General features: G+C 44.0%; 1 protein-coding gene and 1 long non-coding RNA gene across 6 annotated transcripts in view; one reads left to right on the forward strand and one right to left on the reverse strand.

Moving 5' to 3' along the window:
• Positions 1–5,357, forward strand: part of GLYCTK (glycerate kinase) — a 44,553-nt gene extending 39,196 nt beyond the window's left edge. For all 5 annotated transcript variants that reach the window (XM_030205313.1, XM_030205311.1, XM_030205314.1 and 2 more), the window contains one exon: positions 3,934–5,357. In XM_030205313.1, the coding sequence (XP_030061173.1) occupies positions 3,934–4,827 (894 nt within the window). In that variant the 3' untranslated portion in view covers positions 4,828–5,357. The remainder of the gene's footprint in view (positions 1–3,933) is intronic.
• A 3,978-nt stretch (positions 5,358–9,335) lies between these two features.
• On the reverse strand, positions 9,336–16,228 carry LOC115471607. Its single transcript, XR_003942376.1, has 3 exons — positions 15,421–16,228; positions 15,024–15,025; positions 9,336–9,605 (listed from the first exon to the last, which is right to left on the reverse strand). It is a non-coding gene; the product is annotated as an uncharacterized LOC115471607 (long non-coding RNA).
• Between the last annotated feature and the right edge of the window lie 4,547 nt (positions 16,229–20,775).

Here is a 20,775-nt window from a genome sequence, read left to right on the forward strand (position 1 = left end):
TCCTTTCAGTTGAGACTCACCTCCTATGCATTTATGTCACAAAGAAATTTAAATGTCTATATCATATCTTTCCTCTGCTGCCTTTCTTCTAAGGTATACATTTTGAGGTCTTATCTGTCCCCATATAGATCAAGAGCACTGACCATTTTAGTAGCTGTCCTCTGGACCAACTCCATCCTGTTTATATCTTTTTAAAGGTGCAGTCTCTAGAATTGTACTGTAAATGAGGTCTCACCAGAGACTTATACACACTCACTTCCTTTTTCCTAATGTCCATTCCTCTTCCTATCTACTAGGATCAGTCCTGATAGTGAGTGGCTTGTATTGTGTTCAGTAACTGACTGTCTCACCACTAAGAAAGAGATGGCAAGGCTGAAAAGCATTTATGACAGTAAGAATATACATATGAGTAGCAGCTAAGAAGAGAGAGGTTTTAGGCGAAAGCATTTACACCAGCTTATGCCTAACTATATGATATAAATGGTCACGCAAGGGTTCTAGAAAGGACAGCAAGAGCCTATTTTTTGCTTTATAAAATAGGTGCCTTTTTATAAAACTACCTCCAAAATCTGTGCAGCCTAGGCTCATCCCCATCTCCCCTTCTTTATCCTTGTTCTTTTTGTCAGCTGGCTCTGGTTTAAGGATAGTTCTGACTTCTTCCTACTACCTGACTGAAGAAATAATACCCTTGCCAAACAAGGTTTGTCCACAAGGTGGCAGCACAGTTTAACAATGGAACAAAAAGGAACCCAGGCTTCATAGTAGGCACAATTACTATCATCCCCTGTCAGTATTCAGTGTCAGTCAGTACAGTAGTCTTGGGAATGATCCTTTAGTGAATTATTCTTCATGTCAACTTATTTCCCCATTTTTTTCTAAAGTCATGGCCTTTCGTTAGTGTGTCCCACTATCCTCATGCTGTATCCTGACTTGATTTCCTTTTAGAATCCACCCCTATTTCTTGTGTTCTGTCCTGACAAGGTCTTTGTGATGTGCTGGTGGGACCTTGCACCATGAGTTTCTAACTTAGAACAGGAAAAAGGTTGAAAAACAGTTCCTTCAGAAACCAGAAGTCTTTGTAAGCACTTACTACTTGTATTAGAGAGACGCTAATGAGGCAAAAGTCGTAAGAACTGAAAGAGTGGCAACAATACATACCACATACTACCAGGACTGATCTATCTCTGATACCTGACTGTCTCATCTGTTGTTTGGGCCTGTAAAGAGGTTGAAATGTGCAGTCAGCCAGATGGGCATGCACTTGAGAGGAAGCTGGCAGATCACTACCTGGGACTAAAGATTTGCTTTTCCCCCTTTCTGGGAAGCTATTAACTGCTGCCCTTTAAACTGTAGAAGCAGTGTTAAGTATTTGAAACCGCATAAAGATACATAGATAACTTATCCATATATCTTTATTGTGGGTATTCAGTAGTGGTTTCCATCCATGCCAGACTGCTGACTATTGTAGCATAACTTTATAACTTGTCTGTATAAAGCTATTCCTGCTATTTTGCACGTTGATTTATATGGATAAGTTATATAGCTAATGGTTGAATATCACCACATTCTGTATACCTTTTGGACCCATCCTCAGCATACATGGAATCCTGCCTTACTTTATCTGGATATGTGTAGGCCATGGGAGGGGTCCTTTTATTAAAGTGCACTAAGGGTTTGCATTTACCTTGCTTTAACAGTAAAAATTGATGTGCAGTAAGTCAGTCTGCTACACAACTTATATTCCGCCAGTGTCGTTATGCTCATATTAATCCTCTCCTCAAGTCACTTCACTGGCTCCCTATCCGTTTCCGCATGCAGTTCAAACTCCTCTTATTGACTTACAAGTGCATTCGTTTTGCAGCTCCTCAGTACCTCTCCACTCTTATCTCTCCCTACACACCTCCCTAGGAACTCCGTTTACTGGGTAAATCTCTCTAATCTGTACCCTTCTCCTCCACCGCTAACTCCAGACTCCGTTCCTTTTATCTTGCTGCACCATATGCCTGGAATAGACTTCCTGAGCCGGTAAATTAAACTTTCATCTCTGGCCGTCTTCAAATCTAGGCTAAAAGCCCACCTTTTTGATGCTGCTTTTAACTCTTAACCCTTACTCACTCGTTCAATACCCATATTTTATCATTCCCACCTTAGTAATTCCCTTATCTCTTATTTGTCCTGTTTGTCCTAATTAGATTGTAAGCTCTGTCAAGCAGGGACTGTCTCTTCATGTTCAAGTGTACAGCGCCGCGTATGTCTAGTAGCACTATAGAAATGAGAAGTAGTAGTAGTAAGTGCAAAGGCTGTGCAGGGCATTCCCAACATATTCTCAGCAGTTACTGCACTGAAATGTTCTTTACTGTGTATTAAGTGCACAAATGATGGTTAAGATGGCATTAAGTGCACCCATACTAATTGCACAAGTGACAGCACTTGTTAAGAACCCTGCTGTAACTGCAGTGTTCAGTCCACGCCCATTCTCCGTTCATAATTACTGCATGGAATCTATGCGGGATGTAAAGAACAAATCATAAACTTCAGACCACCCAAAACACGGCAGCCAGGCTCATATTTGGAAAAACACGATTCGAAAGCGAAAACCCCTCCGAGAAAAACTGCACTGGCTCCCAATCAAAGAACATATTGCTTTCAAAATCTGCACACTGGTTCATAAAATTATGTACTGCGAAGCCCTGGGATATATGACAGACCTCATAGACCTGCCAACCAGAAACGCAACAAAATCGGCATGAACATACCTGAATCTCCACTACCCAAACTGCAAAGGACTCAAATACAAATCAACTTATGCATTCAGCTTTTCCTATATAAGCACACAACTATGGAACGCATTACCTAAAGCCGTGAAAACAATGTATGACCAACTAAACTTCCGGAAATCACTGAAAACTAATCTGTTCGAAAAGGCATACCCTACCGACCCAACCTAAGTACATAAACCGTGAAACACAAGCGAAACCAAAGAGCGTATGGACAAAACACAACTCCCCCTCTCTACGATCCACTATTGTGTCTTGTACACATGAACCTTATTATACCATTACTCCCTTTGTAATTGTTATACCTAAACTGGCGATCCCCAATACGGTACTATGTAAACCACATTGAGCCTGCAAATAGGTGGGAAAATGTGGGATACAAATGCAATAAATTAATAAATAATCCACCCAGTTCCCGCCTCCTAATGCAATATGCAATTAACGCACAAATTAGTGTGTGCTGTTGTGCCACTGAGGTAACAGTTACCATGCTTGTGTGGTAACAGCGCATGCTAATTTGCATGTTAACTGCTTAATGCACTGTAGTAAATAGACCCCATAAAGACTTGTGCAGCATCATATCCCTGATGCAGGCAGCTGCCAAAACGTGGCCTTGTTGAGTTTATGTTCAACCATTAAATCGTCATTTCTATGCTATATTGATGTCACACTGCACTTATCTTTTCATCATCTGGTTATCTTGGACCTCTTGTACTAGGTTATTTTGGTGAACTTTGCATAGTGTACTTGGGCCACTAAGGTATGAGAGTTAACCAATTGGACCACATAAAGCACAGTCTTATCTTTATCCAGTTTTGCTTAGGCAGTTAAGTGCTAAATATTGCACCTAACCAGATAAAGGATATCTGGCTGCATAAACCTGGATATTTAGTACTGTGTTGCCCGTTCATGGCTCAGCATTGAATATCTCCACAGAATACCTGTGGTGGCTAAAAAAACAAACAAACAAAAACGCTTACCACCTGTGGCTGAAATACCCCTATGTTACTTGGCCAGAAAGAGTATTTTTGCTATCTTCTACAATGCAAGTTACTCTGATTTTAGCTTAATAAAGCCAAATGAACAGAAATACTGCTGTAGCCTTTCTCTTCTCTGAGGTATACACTGCCCTTATACTGCTTCCTCTCCATTCCAGGTTGTGAGTCTCATCCTGTCTGACGTCATTGGAGATTCGCTGGACATTATAGCAAGCGGTCCTACAGTCCCCAGTTCTCACAGTGCCAGTGACTGTCTGCAAATCCTTGGCAAGTATAACTTGGAGCATGCCGTACCTAAGGCTGTAAAATCGGCACTCCAGCGACCCAGTTCTCTGCCAGATTCCAGAGAATTTAAACATGTCCACAATGTGATCATTGGCTCCAACAGCCTAGCATTAGCCCAGGCCAGATGCCGAGCCCAAGAGCTGGGGTACCTCCCCCTGATTCTGTCTGCAGCAGTGAGTGGTGAGGTCAGGGAAGTGTCCCATTTCTACAGTCTGCTCATTCAACTGGTGTGCTCTTACCTGGTGGAGCCTGGCACCAATCTGCAAGCAGAGAGAGATCTGCTGAAGCTAACAGCAGAACTACAGATTCCGGATTTGGACCTGCCTGGCTGCTTAGAGACCATGAAGAGTTTCAGACCGGGAAGAGCAGTTTGTCTGCTGGCTGGGGGTGAAAGCACAGTTCATCTTCAAGGAGATGGGAAAGGAGGCAGGAACCAGGAGCTGGCTCTCAGAGTGGCCCTGGAACTCCACAGAGTTCAGATGACCAAAGCTGACTGCAACTTAGGGAGGTGGGACATCATGTTTCTCAGTGGTGGAACCGATGGACAGGATGGGCCAACGGATGCAGCTGGTGCCTTCTGCTCTCCAGAACTAGTGAAACAGGCTGAGCAGGAAGGTTTGGATGTGGAGGCATTTCTAGCCCGCAATGACTCTTACACGTTCTTCAGCAAATTTCAGAGTGGGCATTTTCTGTTGATTACAGGCTTGACGAGCACAAATGTGATGGATATCCAGATTATCCTAATTAGAAGCAGGGACCTCTGCTGAGCACCCTCATGCCATGCACATCCATCCTAAAGGCACTCAATCCCCATTGCATCAGGAACTGGAGCTTTTGAACATTTCTGGACAATTTTCCATAAAATTGGTGAGATTTTTCACAAGGTTTATTTTGTTTTGAAGAGTCTGGTACTGTATAACTCATAGATTGGTATTTTAGTATTAAATACATTGGCATATAGAGGCTGGAATCACTAAACTGCAGTAATTGCACTACGGGTAACATGGCTATGCCACATATGTGTTATTGAATCAGCTGCTTTGAAAATAAAAGAGCTAGTGGCAATTAATGTTTGCAATAGCACAGGCTACCGTGCTTTAATAGATCAGTCTCCTCAATATCTACACTGTTTCCTCCCAGGAAATATGCACAGGATTTTCATAAAAGTTACAGACAATTTCCATGGCTTTTCCAGAAAATTTTCTAAACTTCGTTGCTCATGCCATTTTCCTACTTTCCATGTGGGGAGTGTATAATTATGGTACAGCCAGAGACCCCCCCCCCCCCCCCCCCCACTGGAATGGTGGCGGGCCCAGTCATAGAGCTCAGGCCATTACAGACCTTGGCTGAGTCAGAAATCTGATGGCTGACATAACTGGGAGCTTACTGGAAAAGTATGGCCTAGTTTGTAGCCCGGATTGAGGCCTAAATAAGGGAGACTTTCCTGAGAGCAGGATTGTGGTCAGCCATGGTGTGAGAAAGGAAAGGTGTAGCTGGATGCAGGGTCTTGCTTAAGATTTGTGGTCAAGCAAGCTAAAGACAAAACCATGTTAGCAAGATAAAAGCTACTCATTAGCATGAGCCAATCAGTGACAACCATGACATTAGCATAGATCCAATCAGGTATATCTATTGTCATATTATCCATATCCTGAGGGCACCTATAAAAATCAGAGTATTTCCTGGTTTAAGTTAGAGAGAAGGGTTGCCACTCTCTCTCTCCAAGGGAAAACAATGTGTCCAGCAGAATTGACAAATTACCTAATTGCTTTCCCTTGTAAAACCTCTAATTGGTAAAAGAAATTATAAAAGATTAGGAACTAATTAACACCTGTTTGCAGCTGGATTATATTCCTATAACTAATTGATTGTACGTGCCTGTTGTCAATCACTGATTTGACTTGTACCTTGGCAAATAAACTCCTCATTCCAAATGATGATTTGTGGGCTTCACTTAATGATGAAAGGCTGTAAGTATAAATGCTTTTGCTGTATCAGGCTATCTTTCGCTGCAGTGTATAACTTGTAATCTAAATCCAGTTTGTCATAAGGCTGGTATCTTTTCCTTAGACCTAACGTCTCTCTTAGTGGCAATTCCTTTTAGAACTTCACAACTCCTTGATTACCCCAGTACTAGTGCTATTTAGAGATGGAGTCAGATTTAAGGTCACTTTAGCCTTCTTGGGGGGTCTCTGAACCCCTAAATTTACAACAGGAGCTGAACTTCATTCAGGAAGCACTCGAGCCTCTAGAGCAGGGGCTTTCAACCCAGTCCTCTTGTCTTACCCACCCAGTCAGGGTTTTCAGGATATCCACAAAGAATATGAATGAGAGATTTGCATACTATGGAGGTACTGCAAGCAAATTTATCTCATGCATATTTATTGTGGAAATCATGAAACCTGGACTGGCTTGTTGTGTCCTGAGGATTGAGAACCCTACTCTGTACTTTGCTCTTTATTTTGCTATGCTATGTTGCTATGTTTTCTTTTCTTACAGACCTTGCTGTTGCTACATCTTGCTGCTGTTCTCTGTTGGACCACAACCACGGCATCTGAGATACCACCCTTAGCAGTCACATAATGTGACATTGGTACTGGCTTCCACAAATTGAAGTGTTCGATGTGGCGCAATGAGCCCAAGGAGCAGGTAATGCTCCTTAGTGTGCTACTTAGTGTGCTCCTTCATGTGCGATCGAGTACACGATCAGTATTGGGATACTGTGCATCTGTCTCTTTGTTCCCTTTCCTGACCCGCTTTCGGACATGACTAGTATTCCTGTTGTCTGTGGACACCAGTTATTGTGAGCAGACCCTCCTAAACCTCAGATATGCCAATTACTATCTGTTCCTACTGTTACCGCTACTACGATCCCTTGTGCTAGCAATCCCTATCCTCTGCAGATTGGCGTCCTAAATGTTTGTTCTCTTCGAAGAAAATTGTTTCTGGTACAGGACCATATTTTCTACCCACTTTGCATATTCTCTGTCTTATTGAGATATCACTTCTATACAGTGAATCCGCCTATCTTGCCCAATCGATGACCCCTCCTGGGTTTTCGTTTCTTTATTGTAACTGCCCGAATAAAAGGGGAGGGGAGCTGGCTGTCATCTGCTCTTCCCATTTGAATGTTATTTCGAGTTATGTTACCCATACCCCACCACTTGAGACCATTTAGAACTTTTGAGTTCTAGCTACCCCTCCGATTGATATCTCCTTGCTCTTATCTCCACATAGCCGGAGCATTTCAGTTACTGCAGACTCTCTTAGTCCAACTGATGCTGCAAAGCCAAAATCCCATTATAGTAGGAGATTTAAATCTTCATTTGGATGATAGCACTTGTCCCTGGGCAAGGGACTTAAGATCTACTTCAAGACCTTTCTCTCATTCAGCATGTAAAGTCCCCGACTCACCAGACCGGTCATCTCTTAGATGTGACAGTTTCTTACACCTCCTCCCCTTATACCATCTCTGCCTCTCCTCTGCCTATACCTTGGACAGATCACTTTGTTTTGAGGTTCAGCCTTTGTATTTCTTCTAGACCATGCACCCTATCTACATTTGAGTCTTCTTTGACACACTGTTCAAGACTGTCTTTGAAAGACCAAGCCTTCTCCTGGGATAAGATGCTGTCTGAGACCTACAACCAGTTGGCTTCATTTTAGTCGGTGCCTACTGGAGCTGGCCGTCATTCAGAGCTTTGGTATACCCCTTCACTATCTACTTCATCGACAACTGAATTGTCTAAATATAAAACTCAAGCAGCACACTGTAAACAGGACATACTTCAGGCCAAATGCGCATATTTCTCTTCTCAAATTCAATGTGCACCTACTTCAGGGAAGCTTTACACTATTCTATGCTCTTTGACTGATCCTCCTGCGGAGATTAGCTCTGCTAATGGCTGCCAAGTTCTGATGCGTTGGCATCTCACTTCCACTCTCAGGTGGTCTCTTAGCATCAGTCAGCCATGCTCGTAAATTCCCCTAGTTTGCCCTCTCTACCAACAGATATTTTGAGACATTATCCCCTAGAAGCATTTGTTCCCCTTCCAGGCTCTGCTTTACAACACCACCTTTCCTTTAGGGTTTATTTAAAATTTTCTATACAGCCATGACTAACTGGCTGCTCTCAGCAGTTTACAGTAATTTAAATACATTATAAAGGAAAAGAACTACAAAAATTGATAGTAAAGAAGGGAAGAGTGTGCACTCAGAGGGATAGGATAAAAAATGGGGAGAGAGGAAACTTGTGTCAGGAGAGGGAGGGGGGAGATAGTTTAAATAGAAGGTGAAGGGGGGTAGGATGGCAGCAGTCGATTTCTTCAGCTTAGATTGAGGTATAAGCCTTTGTCAAAAGCCAGGTCTTTAACTTTGACTTAAAATTCTTAAGAGGTTTCAGCACGGATGTCTAATGGGAGGGACTTCCAGTGGGAAGGAGAGGCAAAACAAATGCATGATGATGGGTGAATTCAAACTGGGCAAGTTTAGGACCGGGCAAGATTAAACGATGATCATTTAGTGAATGGAGAAGATGGGCAGGTGAATAGGAAATAGGGAAGAAAGGTAATGGGGTAGGCTGTGTTTGACGACAGCACCCCAGGACCCCTTACCTTCCAAGTTGGTGAAGCTATTTCATTCTGTACTACTCCCTTACATTTCTTTTATGGTCACTACATCATTCTCCCAACGCAATGCATCCACTTGTTGGAAATTAGCTTATATCTTTCCTAACCCTAAAGATTGCTACAAAAATCTAGTGCAGGTGTCCAACTATTGCCCCATAGCTCACTTACCATTTCTTTCCAAATTTCTAGAGCAAATTGACAACAATTAAGAGGATTACTTGGACCAGCAGGAATCCTTACATCCTAACCAAACAGGTTTTTGGAAACTGCCCTACTAGGACTCATTACCCATCTTCTCCAATACTAGGCTGCTAAATCGACCACGGTCCTGTCTCTTTAGATTTAACAGTGGCCTTCTATCTGAAGGATCATGATCTTTTTCTTGATCGACTATATACCATGGGGATTTGGGGCTTAGCCTTACAATGGGTTCGCTCCTATCTTACAGGTCTTATATAGTTAAAATACAAGATGTTTGTTCTTCCCCATATATTATGCCCTGTGGGATGCCACAGGGATCCATCTTGGTGCCTCTGTTGTTAACATTTTTCTTGCTCCTTTCTTGACTTATGTTGAATAATTGGGGCTCATCGTTTTTGTATATGCAGATAATATCCAAATTCTAGCCTCAATTGGCTCTGGAGAAATTTCCCAGTGGCTTACCTCCCATCATCTTCAGTTGAACTTGGAGAAATACACTACAGTCTTTTTTAACTCTACCCTGACTAGTTCTCAGTCCCAACTGTTGAGGATGGCAGGCTGTGTATTGTCTATCGTGACAATACACAGCCTGCCATATATTGGTGCGTATATTGGGAGTAATGATAGACAATTCACTGTCGTTTAGCCAATACATTACACAAATTGTGAAGAGTTGCTTCTTCAAATTGCAGAAATTATACTCTGTTCGCCGACTACTAAATCTTTTTTTTTTTTTTTATTTATAAAACTTTTTTATTAACACTTCAAAGTAACAAAATCTTGGAGAATGAATCTCCCCTTACCCTCTAATACAATAGTAATCCTACTGTATCTGAATATCAAACATTTGGAGATCAATTCCCCCATAACTATCTAATACAACAATAATCCTGCTATGTCCAACATCCTTTTTTTCCCCCCTTCCCCCTTTTCAACCCCCCCCTCCTCCCCCCCCCCCTCCCATCATCCTCCCTTTGCAGCAGTATGGCCTTTCCCTCTTCTCTCTTTCCCCCAGCATTCATTTCATTAATCACTATTTTCACTTCTCCCCCTCTTTCCCCTTCATCAGTTCTAATAAATGTACCCATTCCTCCGCATTCGGGTTATACTTCCCCTTACGTTTGTCAGTCAACTTTTCCATTCCCATCAAAATAGTTAGCTTATTAATCCACTCTTGCTGTGTAGGGCCTATCCTGTGCTTCCATTTTACTGCTATCATTGTTTTAGCTGCCGCCAAGCATATCCGTTTAACTCTAGTTTGCCAATGTTTTCCCCTTTTATTCCCATACCCCAACAGGCACCACTTTGGATCACACAGAAATTGACTTCCTATGGCTCGCGTTATTAATGCCGTTATCTGCCCCCAGAATTCCTGTATTACTGGGCACCCCCACCAAATATGAAAATATGTTCCCTTCTCCTCTCCACACCTCCAACAGATATCTGTGGCAGGGTACATTCTCTTTATTTTATCTGGCGTATAGTACCAACGACTCAGAACCTTATATGCATTTTCCTTAACCAGTACACAAATTGATGTCTTTTTGGCCTCAAGACAAATATTCATCCAATCTCCTCTACTGAGCTCTTGCTGTGTATCTTGTTCCCAAGCTTTCATATATGGTAACTTCACAAGGTCAGTGCCTCTAATATGATCACATATCTTGGAGATCCCCTTCCCCCCTACCTTTATTGCCCCCCACAAGTTTTCGAATTTTTCGCTTTCTAGCCAATTACCTTTGTCATTTTGCTGCCATCATGTAATTCTTGACCTGAAGGTAAGCGTAATGGTCCGTCTCAGGTAAATCATATTCTTGCCTGAGCTCTTCAAAGCTCTTTATGTTTCCCTCTCTCGTGAATTCCCTAAACCTGATCAATCCCTTATCTATCCAAGATATCATTGTCTTGTTCCCTGTCCCTCCAGAAAATCCCGGTTCCTGAGTTAACCAAGCATAAGTTGATCTGTTCTGGGAACCTCGGAGCTTCATTTTAAGACCCCCCCCCCCAGAGGGTAAGTAGGTGTGAGATGAAGGGATTGAGGGTTAGAGTTTTGTATGTATGTTTCGAAAACGATCCCCATAGTAATGCATCTAGTCTACCTTTCTGCACAAAGATCTGTTCTAGTCGAGTTACCGGCGAGAGGTCCACCCCACTCCAAACTTCAATTTGCCTCAGTTGCGCTGCCCAGTAATACCAAGTGATGTTAGGGACTCCCCTTCCTCCCTGTTCTACCTTACCCCACATTATTTTCCTGGACAGTCTGGCCTGCCGCCCTCCCCAGATAAATTCCCCTAGTTCCGTCTGTATTTTCTGCAGCTCCCTTTTCGAGACCCTGATTGGTAATGTATGAAATAAAAATAACAGTCGGGGTAGTATATTCATTTTAACCGCCGCTATTCGGCCCCACCATGACAACCAACCCTCCCGCCATTTGCGAAGGTCCCTTCTAATTGCCACAATGAGTGGAACATAATTTAACCGGTATAAGTCATCTAGGTCTCGTGATATCTGTATACCTAAATATCTAAAGCTTCTGTCCGTCCAGCGAAAGTTATATCTCAAACCTAATTGTTCTATTTCGCGATTATCGACTGTTATCCCCATGAGTTCAGATTTGTCAAAATTTACTCGAAAACCAGATAATTTTCCAAATTCTTTTAATTCTCTTATAAGCACCGGAAGCGTATCTAGTGGGGATCCGATGTAGCATAAAATATCATCTGCAAATAGGGCTATTTTATGTGTCTTCCTACCCATTTGAACCCCCTGAATTTCTTTTAAGGCCCGAATACGTTGAGCTAGAGATTCAATTGATATGGCGAATAATAGGGGTGAGAGGGGACATCCCTGCCGTGTTCCTCGCTGAATATTGAATGGGGTCGACCACCCTCCATTGACTTTAATCCTTGCCCTCGGCTTCTCATACATCCCCTTGACCCACCCTACAAATGGTCTGCCCAACCCCATTTCCAGCATGACCTCCCATAGGTAGTCCCATTCGACCCTATCAAATGCCTTTTCAGCATCCACAGTTAATAATGTCATGGAGTCTCCTCTCCTCTGTGCTCCCCAGGCTAGATTCAGGGTTCTTCTTATGTTATCTGCTACCTGTCTATGCCTAATGAATCCAGATTGATCTTCATGAATCAGGGAGGGTAGAATCCCACTTAACCTGTCAGCCATTACTTTGGCTAATATTTTAACGTCAACATTCAGCAGGGATATCGGTCTATAAGACCCACAAAGTGTGGGATCTCTCCCAGGTTTCAACAGTACAGATATCCTCGCTTCCTGCATACTATCCGGAAGGCTATGCCCCGCAAAACATGCGTTACCTAGCCGCACCAATAGTGGCCCCAATTCTTGTTGAAATAATTTATAATACTTGGCTGTAAATCCATCCACCCCTGGGGATTTCCCTCCCTTTAACCCTCTAATAACCCCAATCACTTCTTTTAACGTAACTGTAGCCTCTATCTCCCATCTCTGTTGGGCTGTCACTCTCTGTAGGCCTAAACTCTGTAGGTAGGTCCTGATATCTTCTGCCGTCACTGAGGTTTCCTTTTTATATAAAGTTTCATAAAAGATCCTAAATTGCTTCCTAATTTCCTCATCTTGATACAATATGGAGTCTTTGGGGCCCTTTATTTTATTGATCGTATTCTGTACCCTTCTGTTCCTCAAACCCCTTGCTAGTAAGGTCCCTGCTTTGTTACTGAACTCAAAGAATCTCTGTTGCATTAATTGTCGATGGAATTCCATCGTTTTCAGTTGGATCTTTTACAATTCTGTTCTCCATTTTTTTAATTCCTGGAGATGCTTTACTCCCCCCTCCCTTTGATGTAGCGCTTCTAGCCTTGTCAATTGCTTATGCACTTCCAGTTCCCTCGCTATCTTCAGTTTCTTCTTATATGCCCCTTTTTTAATTAACACCCCCCATATTACTGCCTTCAGGGCATCCCATAATATTCCCTCCGAAACTTCTCCCGTATCATTTAACACCAAATAATCCTTAATAGCCTTCCTAATATCTTGGCAGTCTCTCTCCCCATCAAGTAATGATTCATTTAGCCTCCACATGCATCCCTTCCCTTCTTGCTCCACCCTTTCTATAGTGACCCACACCGCTGCATGATCAGAGGCATGTATGCTCTCAATTTCTGCTGCTTTTACTTCACCCCATACGCTCCGGCTACCCCAGAGTGCGTCGATTCTAGCATATGTTCCTTGTACATGGGCATAGTGTGTATATTGTCTCTGTCCTGGATGTTTCAAGCACCATATATCAACTAAATCTAACTCCCTCATCATCGTGCGAATTTGCCGTTCCACGTAGCTTCTCCCCCTCTCCTGTTTGCTGGAATGGTCAAGTTTTCCCACTGGGTAATTGAAATCTCCCCCCATTATCACCATCCCTTCCGCAAAGGTAGCAAGATCTGTCCTGATAGATTCAATGTATTGCCCCTGTCCCGTGTTTGGTGCATAAAGATTTATGAAAGTAGTTTTACGATTGTTGACCCTTCCCTTTATTGCAAGGCATCGTCCCTCTTTATCTTTGTATATGGATTCCTTAACAAACTGCAAATGCTCCTTCACATAAATCACCAACCCTCCCGTTCTATTCCCTCTGGAATCAGCTAATGCATATCCCACCCCTAGACCTTTATTCAATAAGAGTGATTCATCTTTTTTCCTCATATGAGTTTCCTGTAGCATTATTATGTCACATTTTAGTCTACGCAATTCTTGTAAGATTATACTCCTCTTACCCGGATTGTTAAGGCCATTAATGTTTCTATGTTGATGTCCCATTGTTATATTCCTAATGATAATCGAATGTCTCGCACAACTCTGCACAATGTATTCCGCATCCAAGTTGTTACAAATGTATTTCTACTATTCATATCTTATTGTAAGCCACACTGAGCCCGCAAAGAGGTGGGAAAATGTGGGATACAAATGCAATAAATAATAATAATTAACATTCCATGATACAATCTTCATTTCTCCATTCCCCCTCCCACCAGCAGTTAACCCAATCCCTTCCCCCCCCTATTCCCCCCTCCTCCCCCCTGCAACTGGCATCCTTCGCTACGTGCCAGTGTTTCCCCCTTAGGAAGTGCGCCCTCTTCAGAGCCTGGCGCCTAATCAATGAACCTTTTAAGCATCCCCCCCCCTATTTCCCTTTGTATCCACATCTGTAAATAACCCCTCTATCATGTTTTCATTACTCTTTTTACCTTTAATAGCTAAAAATCAAAAAGGAAAAAGAAAACTAAAGTTAAATTCTCATTCTGTCCAGATGATGCTCAGGTACCATCCTCAGTGCCTGCCAACTCCTTGGCAGCGGGTCGAAGGCGGAAAGTCACCGCGATCGTCACGAGGAGTCGTGACGATCGCGGTGACTTTCCGCCTTCGACCCGCTGCCATCCCGACTGATTCTTTCTCTCAGAACTTCGTTGGGTTGGTTGCTTTGCATCATCCTTTCTAGGAATGTCTGTGCATCCCATCTCCTTTAAAGTTTTCCATGCTCCTTGAAGTGTTTGAAGTCGTCGCATCACATTTCCCACAGTTACTTGCAAACCGAACGGGAACAGCCATCTATAGCGGAGTCCAGACTTTTGCAGATAGCTGGTTATATCCTTAAAGTCTCTTCTGCGTTGTAACGTTTTTCTGGCTAAGTCCTGAAAAATCCGGATCTTAGCTGACTTCCAGGTTATGTCTCCCACTTCACGGGCCCTTCTCCACACCTTTTCTTTAACTGGAAAACGCAGGAAGCAGGCAACTATGTCTCTAGGTACTCCATTTCTCGAAGATCCCAGACTTCTATGTGCACGTTCCAGTTCCACTAATTCACTAGCTTCACTTTCACCCTCATTATTTGTCTGATTTAGCAGTTGAGCACAAATTTCTCTTACCACTTTTTCAGAGTCCTTGAACTGGTCTTCCTCAGGAATGCCCCGGAACCTCAAATTGCACCTTCTAGTCCGATTTTCCAAATCTTCTAGCAAGGTATCCATCTCTGCCCTTGCCTGTTGTTCGACTTTTAGGGCTCCCCGAAGCTCCTGCACCTCTGTCGTCATTGCTTCTATTTTTTCCTCGTTCTCTCCTAGCCGGTTACCAATCTCTTTGACTTCTCCACGTAACTCTGCCACTGCAGTTTGTATACTGCGTCTTGTAGTTACCATCTCTGCTTTCAAATCTTTGAACCAGCGGATGAACTCACTTTTGTCAATCTCTTCTCCATTTTCGATCTGCTCTTCGGGATCCAGGTCCGATTCGCTTTCTTCGGTCGCCATCTTGGCGCCTCGTGACCGGGACCCTGCTCCCGTTTTAGCGCTTGGAGCTGTCTCCGTAAATTTAAATTTCGCTAGCTTCTTTTTTGCTGCCATCGCTCCGAAGCGTTTTAGCTAGCGATAGAGGGTATTTTCGCCGATTCGGCACGAGGGATGCTTTGTTTTCGCTCTAAAGACAGCGGAGCTCAATAATCAAGCTGCCATCTCCTTCAGCTGACGTCACTTCCTCCCCGACTACTAAATCTTACTGAATCAGCACTCAGAGTGCTTGTGCATTCTCTTGTCCTCTCTTTGTTGTATTACTGTAGTGCTCTTCTTTGCGGTGTTACTCAGTGGCAGATGCAGCGCCTACAATTAGTGCAAAATGCTACACTACATCTACTCAAAGGAATCGGTCTGACCGAGCATGTCACCCCCTCGTTGCAAGATGAACTTTGGCTCCCTATATCTTATAGGGTGACATATAAATTTTTGCTGTTGATTTTTAAAGCCCTCTCCTGAGTCCCCCTTATATTTGACCTGCTTTTGTTACCTTACACTCCACAGCGGATTCTCAGGTCCTCTCAAGGTCGAGTACTCCAGATACCTTTGCTTTCCTTCACTTGTTTATCTGCTTAGGAAGTGGTTGTTCAGGGTACAGGGCCCACTCTGTGGAATGCCATTCCTTTGGACCTTCATCTCACACAGTCTCTTGATGACTTTAAAGTTAAACTCAAAACTCATCTATTCCATCAAGCTGTTGGGGCTTAAGTATTGGGTTGGTGCTTGAAGAGGTGGATGGTTCAGTGTGCAGCAGTACTGATCTCTTTCTTTCCTTTCCTTTTATTAGTGTAGTTCTTTTCCTTATTGTTGTTATTTGTAATTGTAAACTGCTTTGGTTCTTCTCTTGAGTGTTATATTAAATATACAATAAACTTGAAACTTGCCTGTTCTGGAGAGATCACACATTGCTCTGAGGGAGGAGGAGCAAAGTGATGATTGAAATGTTTACCAGGCTCTGAAAAGCTGTGCCAATGTGACAGTATGCTCCAGTACCCTTTACCCTTTACTTTGTTTTTTTTTTTTTATAATAAGTTTATTAAATCATAACAATACACCACAGAAAATGCAACAGAACAGAACAAAACACACAATATGGTACAGAGTGCTGAGTTCTAACCCTAAAATTAGTCCTTATTGGATAGAAAAAGGTCTAAAGACTTCCATTTGCGGATAGCTGATTTGTGTCCAGACAGGGAGAGTACTGCAGATTGCTCATATTTTTTATAAAGCAGAATCCAATTCCACCACACCACCACATTCACATGGGAATTATCCTTCCAGTGTGAAATGACCAGTTTCAGCGCAACTGAAACCAAAAAGTCATACAATAACTTATCATTATCCGTGTAGAGAAATGATATACAAACAGATTTCCATATCACATATTTAGGTAAAAAAGATTCTTGGAAACCAAAAATCTTTTCCAATTTTTCCCAAACATCTGACCAAAATGTTACAAGAGGTGGACATTCCAACAGTAGGTGTGTGAGAGTTCCAGTTTTGTTTTTACAGGACCAACACAAATCACAACTAGAGGACCCAGACAGTTTACTCTTTCTAGGTGTCCAGAGGGCCCTGTGATACATGAAGAAGAGGGATTGAGTTATTGCAGCCGACAATGATGCCCGGAGGCCGGTCGACCAAAGACGCGACCACTGGACATCCGACAATGCATCATTTAAATCCAATTCCCACACCTGTTGCGTGGAACTGCGTGACGTGGCAGCACTGGACCTCAAGGCTTTGTAAAACAATGAGGCCGCATGCTGCTGCTGGCACTGAATGTCGATAAAACCAGAAAGAATGGTCTGCTGGGATACCCCATTTAGTGCCCACTTTTTGGAATTGACAGCATTACGTAACTGATACCAATGCAAAAGTTGAGAGTTAGGGATTTGAAATTCTGCCTGTAACTGGGCAAACGTCTTCAGAGTACCATCAGAGATCAGTTGGCTCAAGAACCAAATTCCACAGTTTTGCCAAAGAGGCCAGCCAATTAACTGTTTACCTATCATCAGCTGTTTATTATGCCACAAAACCAAATTACCAGGAGAAACTTCTTGTTTGGGAAGCCTTTACTTTGAATCAAATTTTGTTGAAATTCAACTTTAAGAATATGTTGAAAATTATGTAAAATCTTTAAAATTAGATGACAATAAACTTGAAGCCTGTAAATGAGGTGTTGGTGTGTTGCCTCTCGCAGTGCTGGGACCAGCCTTTTCTGAGCCTGGGACAGATGTTTACATCCTACTTTCTGACCTCTTGACTTACCAGTTAGCTGCTCTAGCACAGTGCTGTCTTCTTTGGTAGTGAATGTGTGACTGTCCCTTTGAAGTAGAGGCTCCAGCAAAGCACCGTTCCCCCCCTTCTGTCTCTCTCTCCCTCCCCTACTTCCTAACATCCCCTTTCACTCACCTCTACTCCTTCCCGTGCATCCCGTTGCATCTTTCATACTCCACTCCTTATCTTGAATCCTCCTTTTGTCTCTCTTCCTATTGCTTGCTCTCTTTCTCTTTTCCTGCATCCCACCTTCTTTCCTCACTACTTGCCCTGTGTCCCAAATTTCTACACCTCCTACCTTGTCCAGCAACATCTCCCTCCCTCATTCTCATCCCTTGCCCAGCAGCCCTCTGTCATACTTGACTGGATAAGGGATAGTCGACCACATAAATCTGAATATGCCAAGCCCCCTACCCATTAAGCGTTTTTTCTCATTCATAAAGATTTTTTCAAATGTTGTCACATCAATAATATCCCTCCATTATCAGGATTTTTTTTGAAGAGCTACTCTGGTCCCCAATTATTGTTATTTTTAGAATAGCAAGTTTGCTTGTGAGGGGGGTCGGTAAGGGTGCCACTGGAGTTGCTTCACAGATTCCCTGCACAAAGGCATTGGGACCACAGTACTGATGTTTTTGGTGCAAATGGTGGACATGTTTGAACATACCCCTTTATCTCTTGCTGCAGTTTCTATGCAGCAAGAGAATTCACAGCCCCCATTGGGGCTTCTGGGGTTCCTCTCCAACCCACCCAGCTCCTTTTGGCTCCAGAGCTTAACCCAAATGGTTAAACAGGCTCTGAAGGTGGAGGCTGGCTCCTTGACCAGTGGTGCCCCTAAAGGCCTAGAGGGGCCTATCTGGGGCCCTGTGCATGACACCAGGTGCCGCAGGGGGAGGGACTGGGTGGCTTCTGAGGCACTGGGTGGTCTGCAGAGGATCTAGTGGGTCTTTTGGAACTTGATCCCCCTTGGATTCAAATTATGAGTAGGGCCATTCTCTGAGTGAGAAGGAAGAAGAGTGGTCTCACATGCTTCACCTTTTCTGACAAGAAGAGCTCTCCTATCTCATTGACTTAGTTAGGAAGGCCCTCAGGCTCCCCAGAGCTCCTGTTGCTGACCCCTCTGAAAGGGACCGTTTGTTGGAGGCATTGGCGGGGCCCCTGAAGCATGTCCCACTCTACTAGGCCTTCTTACACATGATGTTAGTGGAGTGGGAATCCCCAGATGGGGCTCTCAAAGGAGCCAAGGCCTTAAACTGCCATTATACCTTCATCCCTGAGGGGGTGGAAAGATATTGGTTGTACCCTAAGTTGAACGAGCTAGTCACAGCAGTCATAAGAAAACCGCTGTTCCCATGCATGAAGGTTTGGTCTTCCAAAAACTCCATGAGAAGTGCATGGAACACCAGTTTAGGCTGGGGTTAACCTTGGCTACATAGCTTGGACAATGCTGTGAGGGTTACAACAGATGCCGTGGTCCCCGGAGGTCTCTCATCTGAAGTCAGGTTCAGTGTTCCTGTGGTCAGCTGTCGCTGGCTTTAGTTGTTCCATTGTTCTGCAGTTGTGGCATCCAAGAAGCTTCTCAGTCAGCTGCCCTTCAGGTAGTGCTTGCTGTTTGGAGAAGACCTGGAGAAGTTCGTGAAGTATATGGGGGAGGCTCAGCCCCTCTAACTTCCTGACCTAAGGCAAAAAGGTTCCCAGCAGTCCTCGGTGACTAGAGGTTGCTTCAAGGAAGCGGCTTTTTTCAGCTGGCTCAATGCTCGACTACCCAGGCTTTGGGAAGGGGAAGGCTTTTCAAGCCATGTTCTTTTCATGGCCCCAAGAAATCAGGAAGCTCAGGTTCCTCTAGTGGAGCCGGAGCTGTCAGATCTGCCCAGTGAGGGTGTGCTGGGCTCCTCAGTAGTGGGCAGGCTGTCCCTCTTACACCACAGGTGTGTCTGCATCACCTCAGATCAGTTATTTCTGGAGGTAGTCGAGGAGGGTTACTCCCTGGAACTTGCCTGCTCCGTCCCAACACCATCATGGTGTTTCCCTGTGGTTCAGAGCTAAAGCAATGGGCTGTCACTCTTACTCTACAGCATCTTCTTAAGCTGGGGGCGATGGAGCCCATCCCAGTGGCGGAACAGGGCCTGGGGAGTTATTCTATTTGTTTTGTGCTCCCAAAGAAGGGAGGCTCGTTTTGGCCCATCTTGGATCTCAAAGGGTTGAATGCTTGCCTCTGCGTGCAGCACATTTGGATGGGAACCCTTCAGTCTGTGATCACATCAGTTTGCTTGTTCAAGTTCTTGACCTCCTTGAACCTCATGGAGGCCTATCTGCACATTCCCATAGTGGATCATCACAAGTGGATCCTATGCTTTTGTGTTTTGATGTGCCATTTTCAGTTTTGGCCCTTCCCTTCAGACTGGCCATGGCTCTTAGCTCCTTTTCTAAGGTGATGGTAGTGGTGGTGGTAGTGCATTTGTGGTGCCTTGAAACTCAGGTTCATCCCTACCTGTATGATTGGCTGATCAAACCAACTTGGAGGCCAAGTTGGCCACTTATTATTATTATTATTATTAGCATTTGTATAGCGCTACCAGACGCACGCAGCGCTGAACACCTGATACAAAGAGACAGTCCCTCAGGCCAGTACCCTCCTTGGAGGGTCTGGGCTGGGTGGTGACACATCAAGAGTCATCCGCTTACTTCCCAAGTCCTGGAATACCTGGGAGTCTGCTTCAGCACAGCATGAGGGATGGGTTTTCTCCCAGAGCAGCCAAGCTTCATGCCCAGAAACACACTGTTCGAGCTAACATCTCCCAGGATATGAGACTATCTGCAACTCTAGGGCTTTATGGTGGCAGTGGTGGTTTGGGCATGAGCATACATGTGGCCTCTGAGGTCAGCTTTCTTGTCTCTCAGGACTTCAAACGCCCCCTTACCACTCCATACCAGGGCCAGTCTGGCTGGTGAGACAACCCTATTCACCTTCTGTTGGTTGGACTCCCCTCAGATGAGACTGCACTGCCTGGACCATGTGGAGCAGGGGACCTTGGTCCAGCAAGTGCTTAGAGACTCGGTGCTCTTGGCCTTAGTGGAGTTCCTCCCCCAGATTTGGGAGAAGATGATTCGAGTGATGGCAGACAACACCATGGTGGTAGCCTACTTCAACAAACAAGGTGGTACCAGGAGCCAGGATGTGGCATTGGAAGCAGCAAGCCTCTGCCATTAGGTGGAGGGACATTTGCAAGAGCGCATAGTTTGGTGAGTAGTATCCTTAAAGGATACT

The sequence above is a fragment of the Microcaecilia unicolor genome, chromosome 6 (assembly GCF_901765095.1).
Source record: "Microcaecilia unicolor chromosome 6, aMicUni1.1, whole genome shotgun sequence".
NCBI lineage: Eukaryota > Metazoa > Chordata > Amphibia > Gymnophiona > Siphonopidae > Microcaecilia > Microcaecilia unicolor.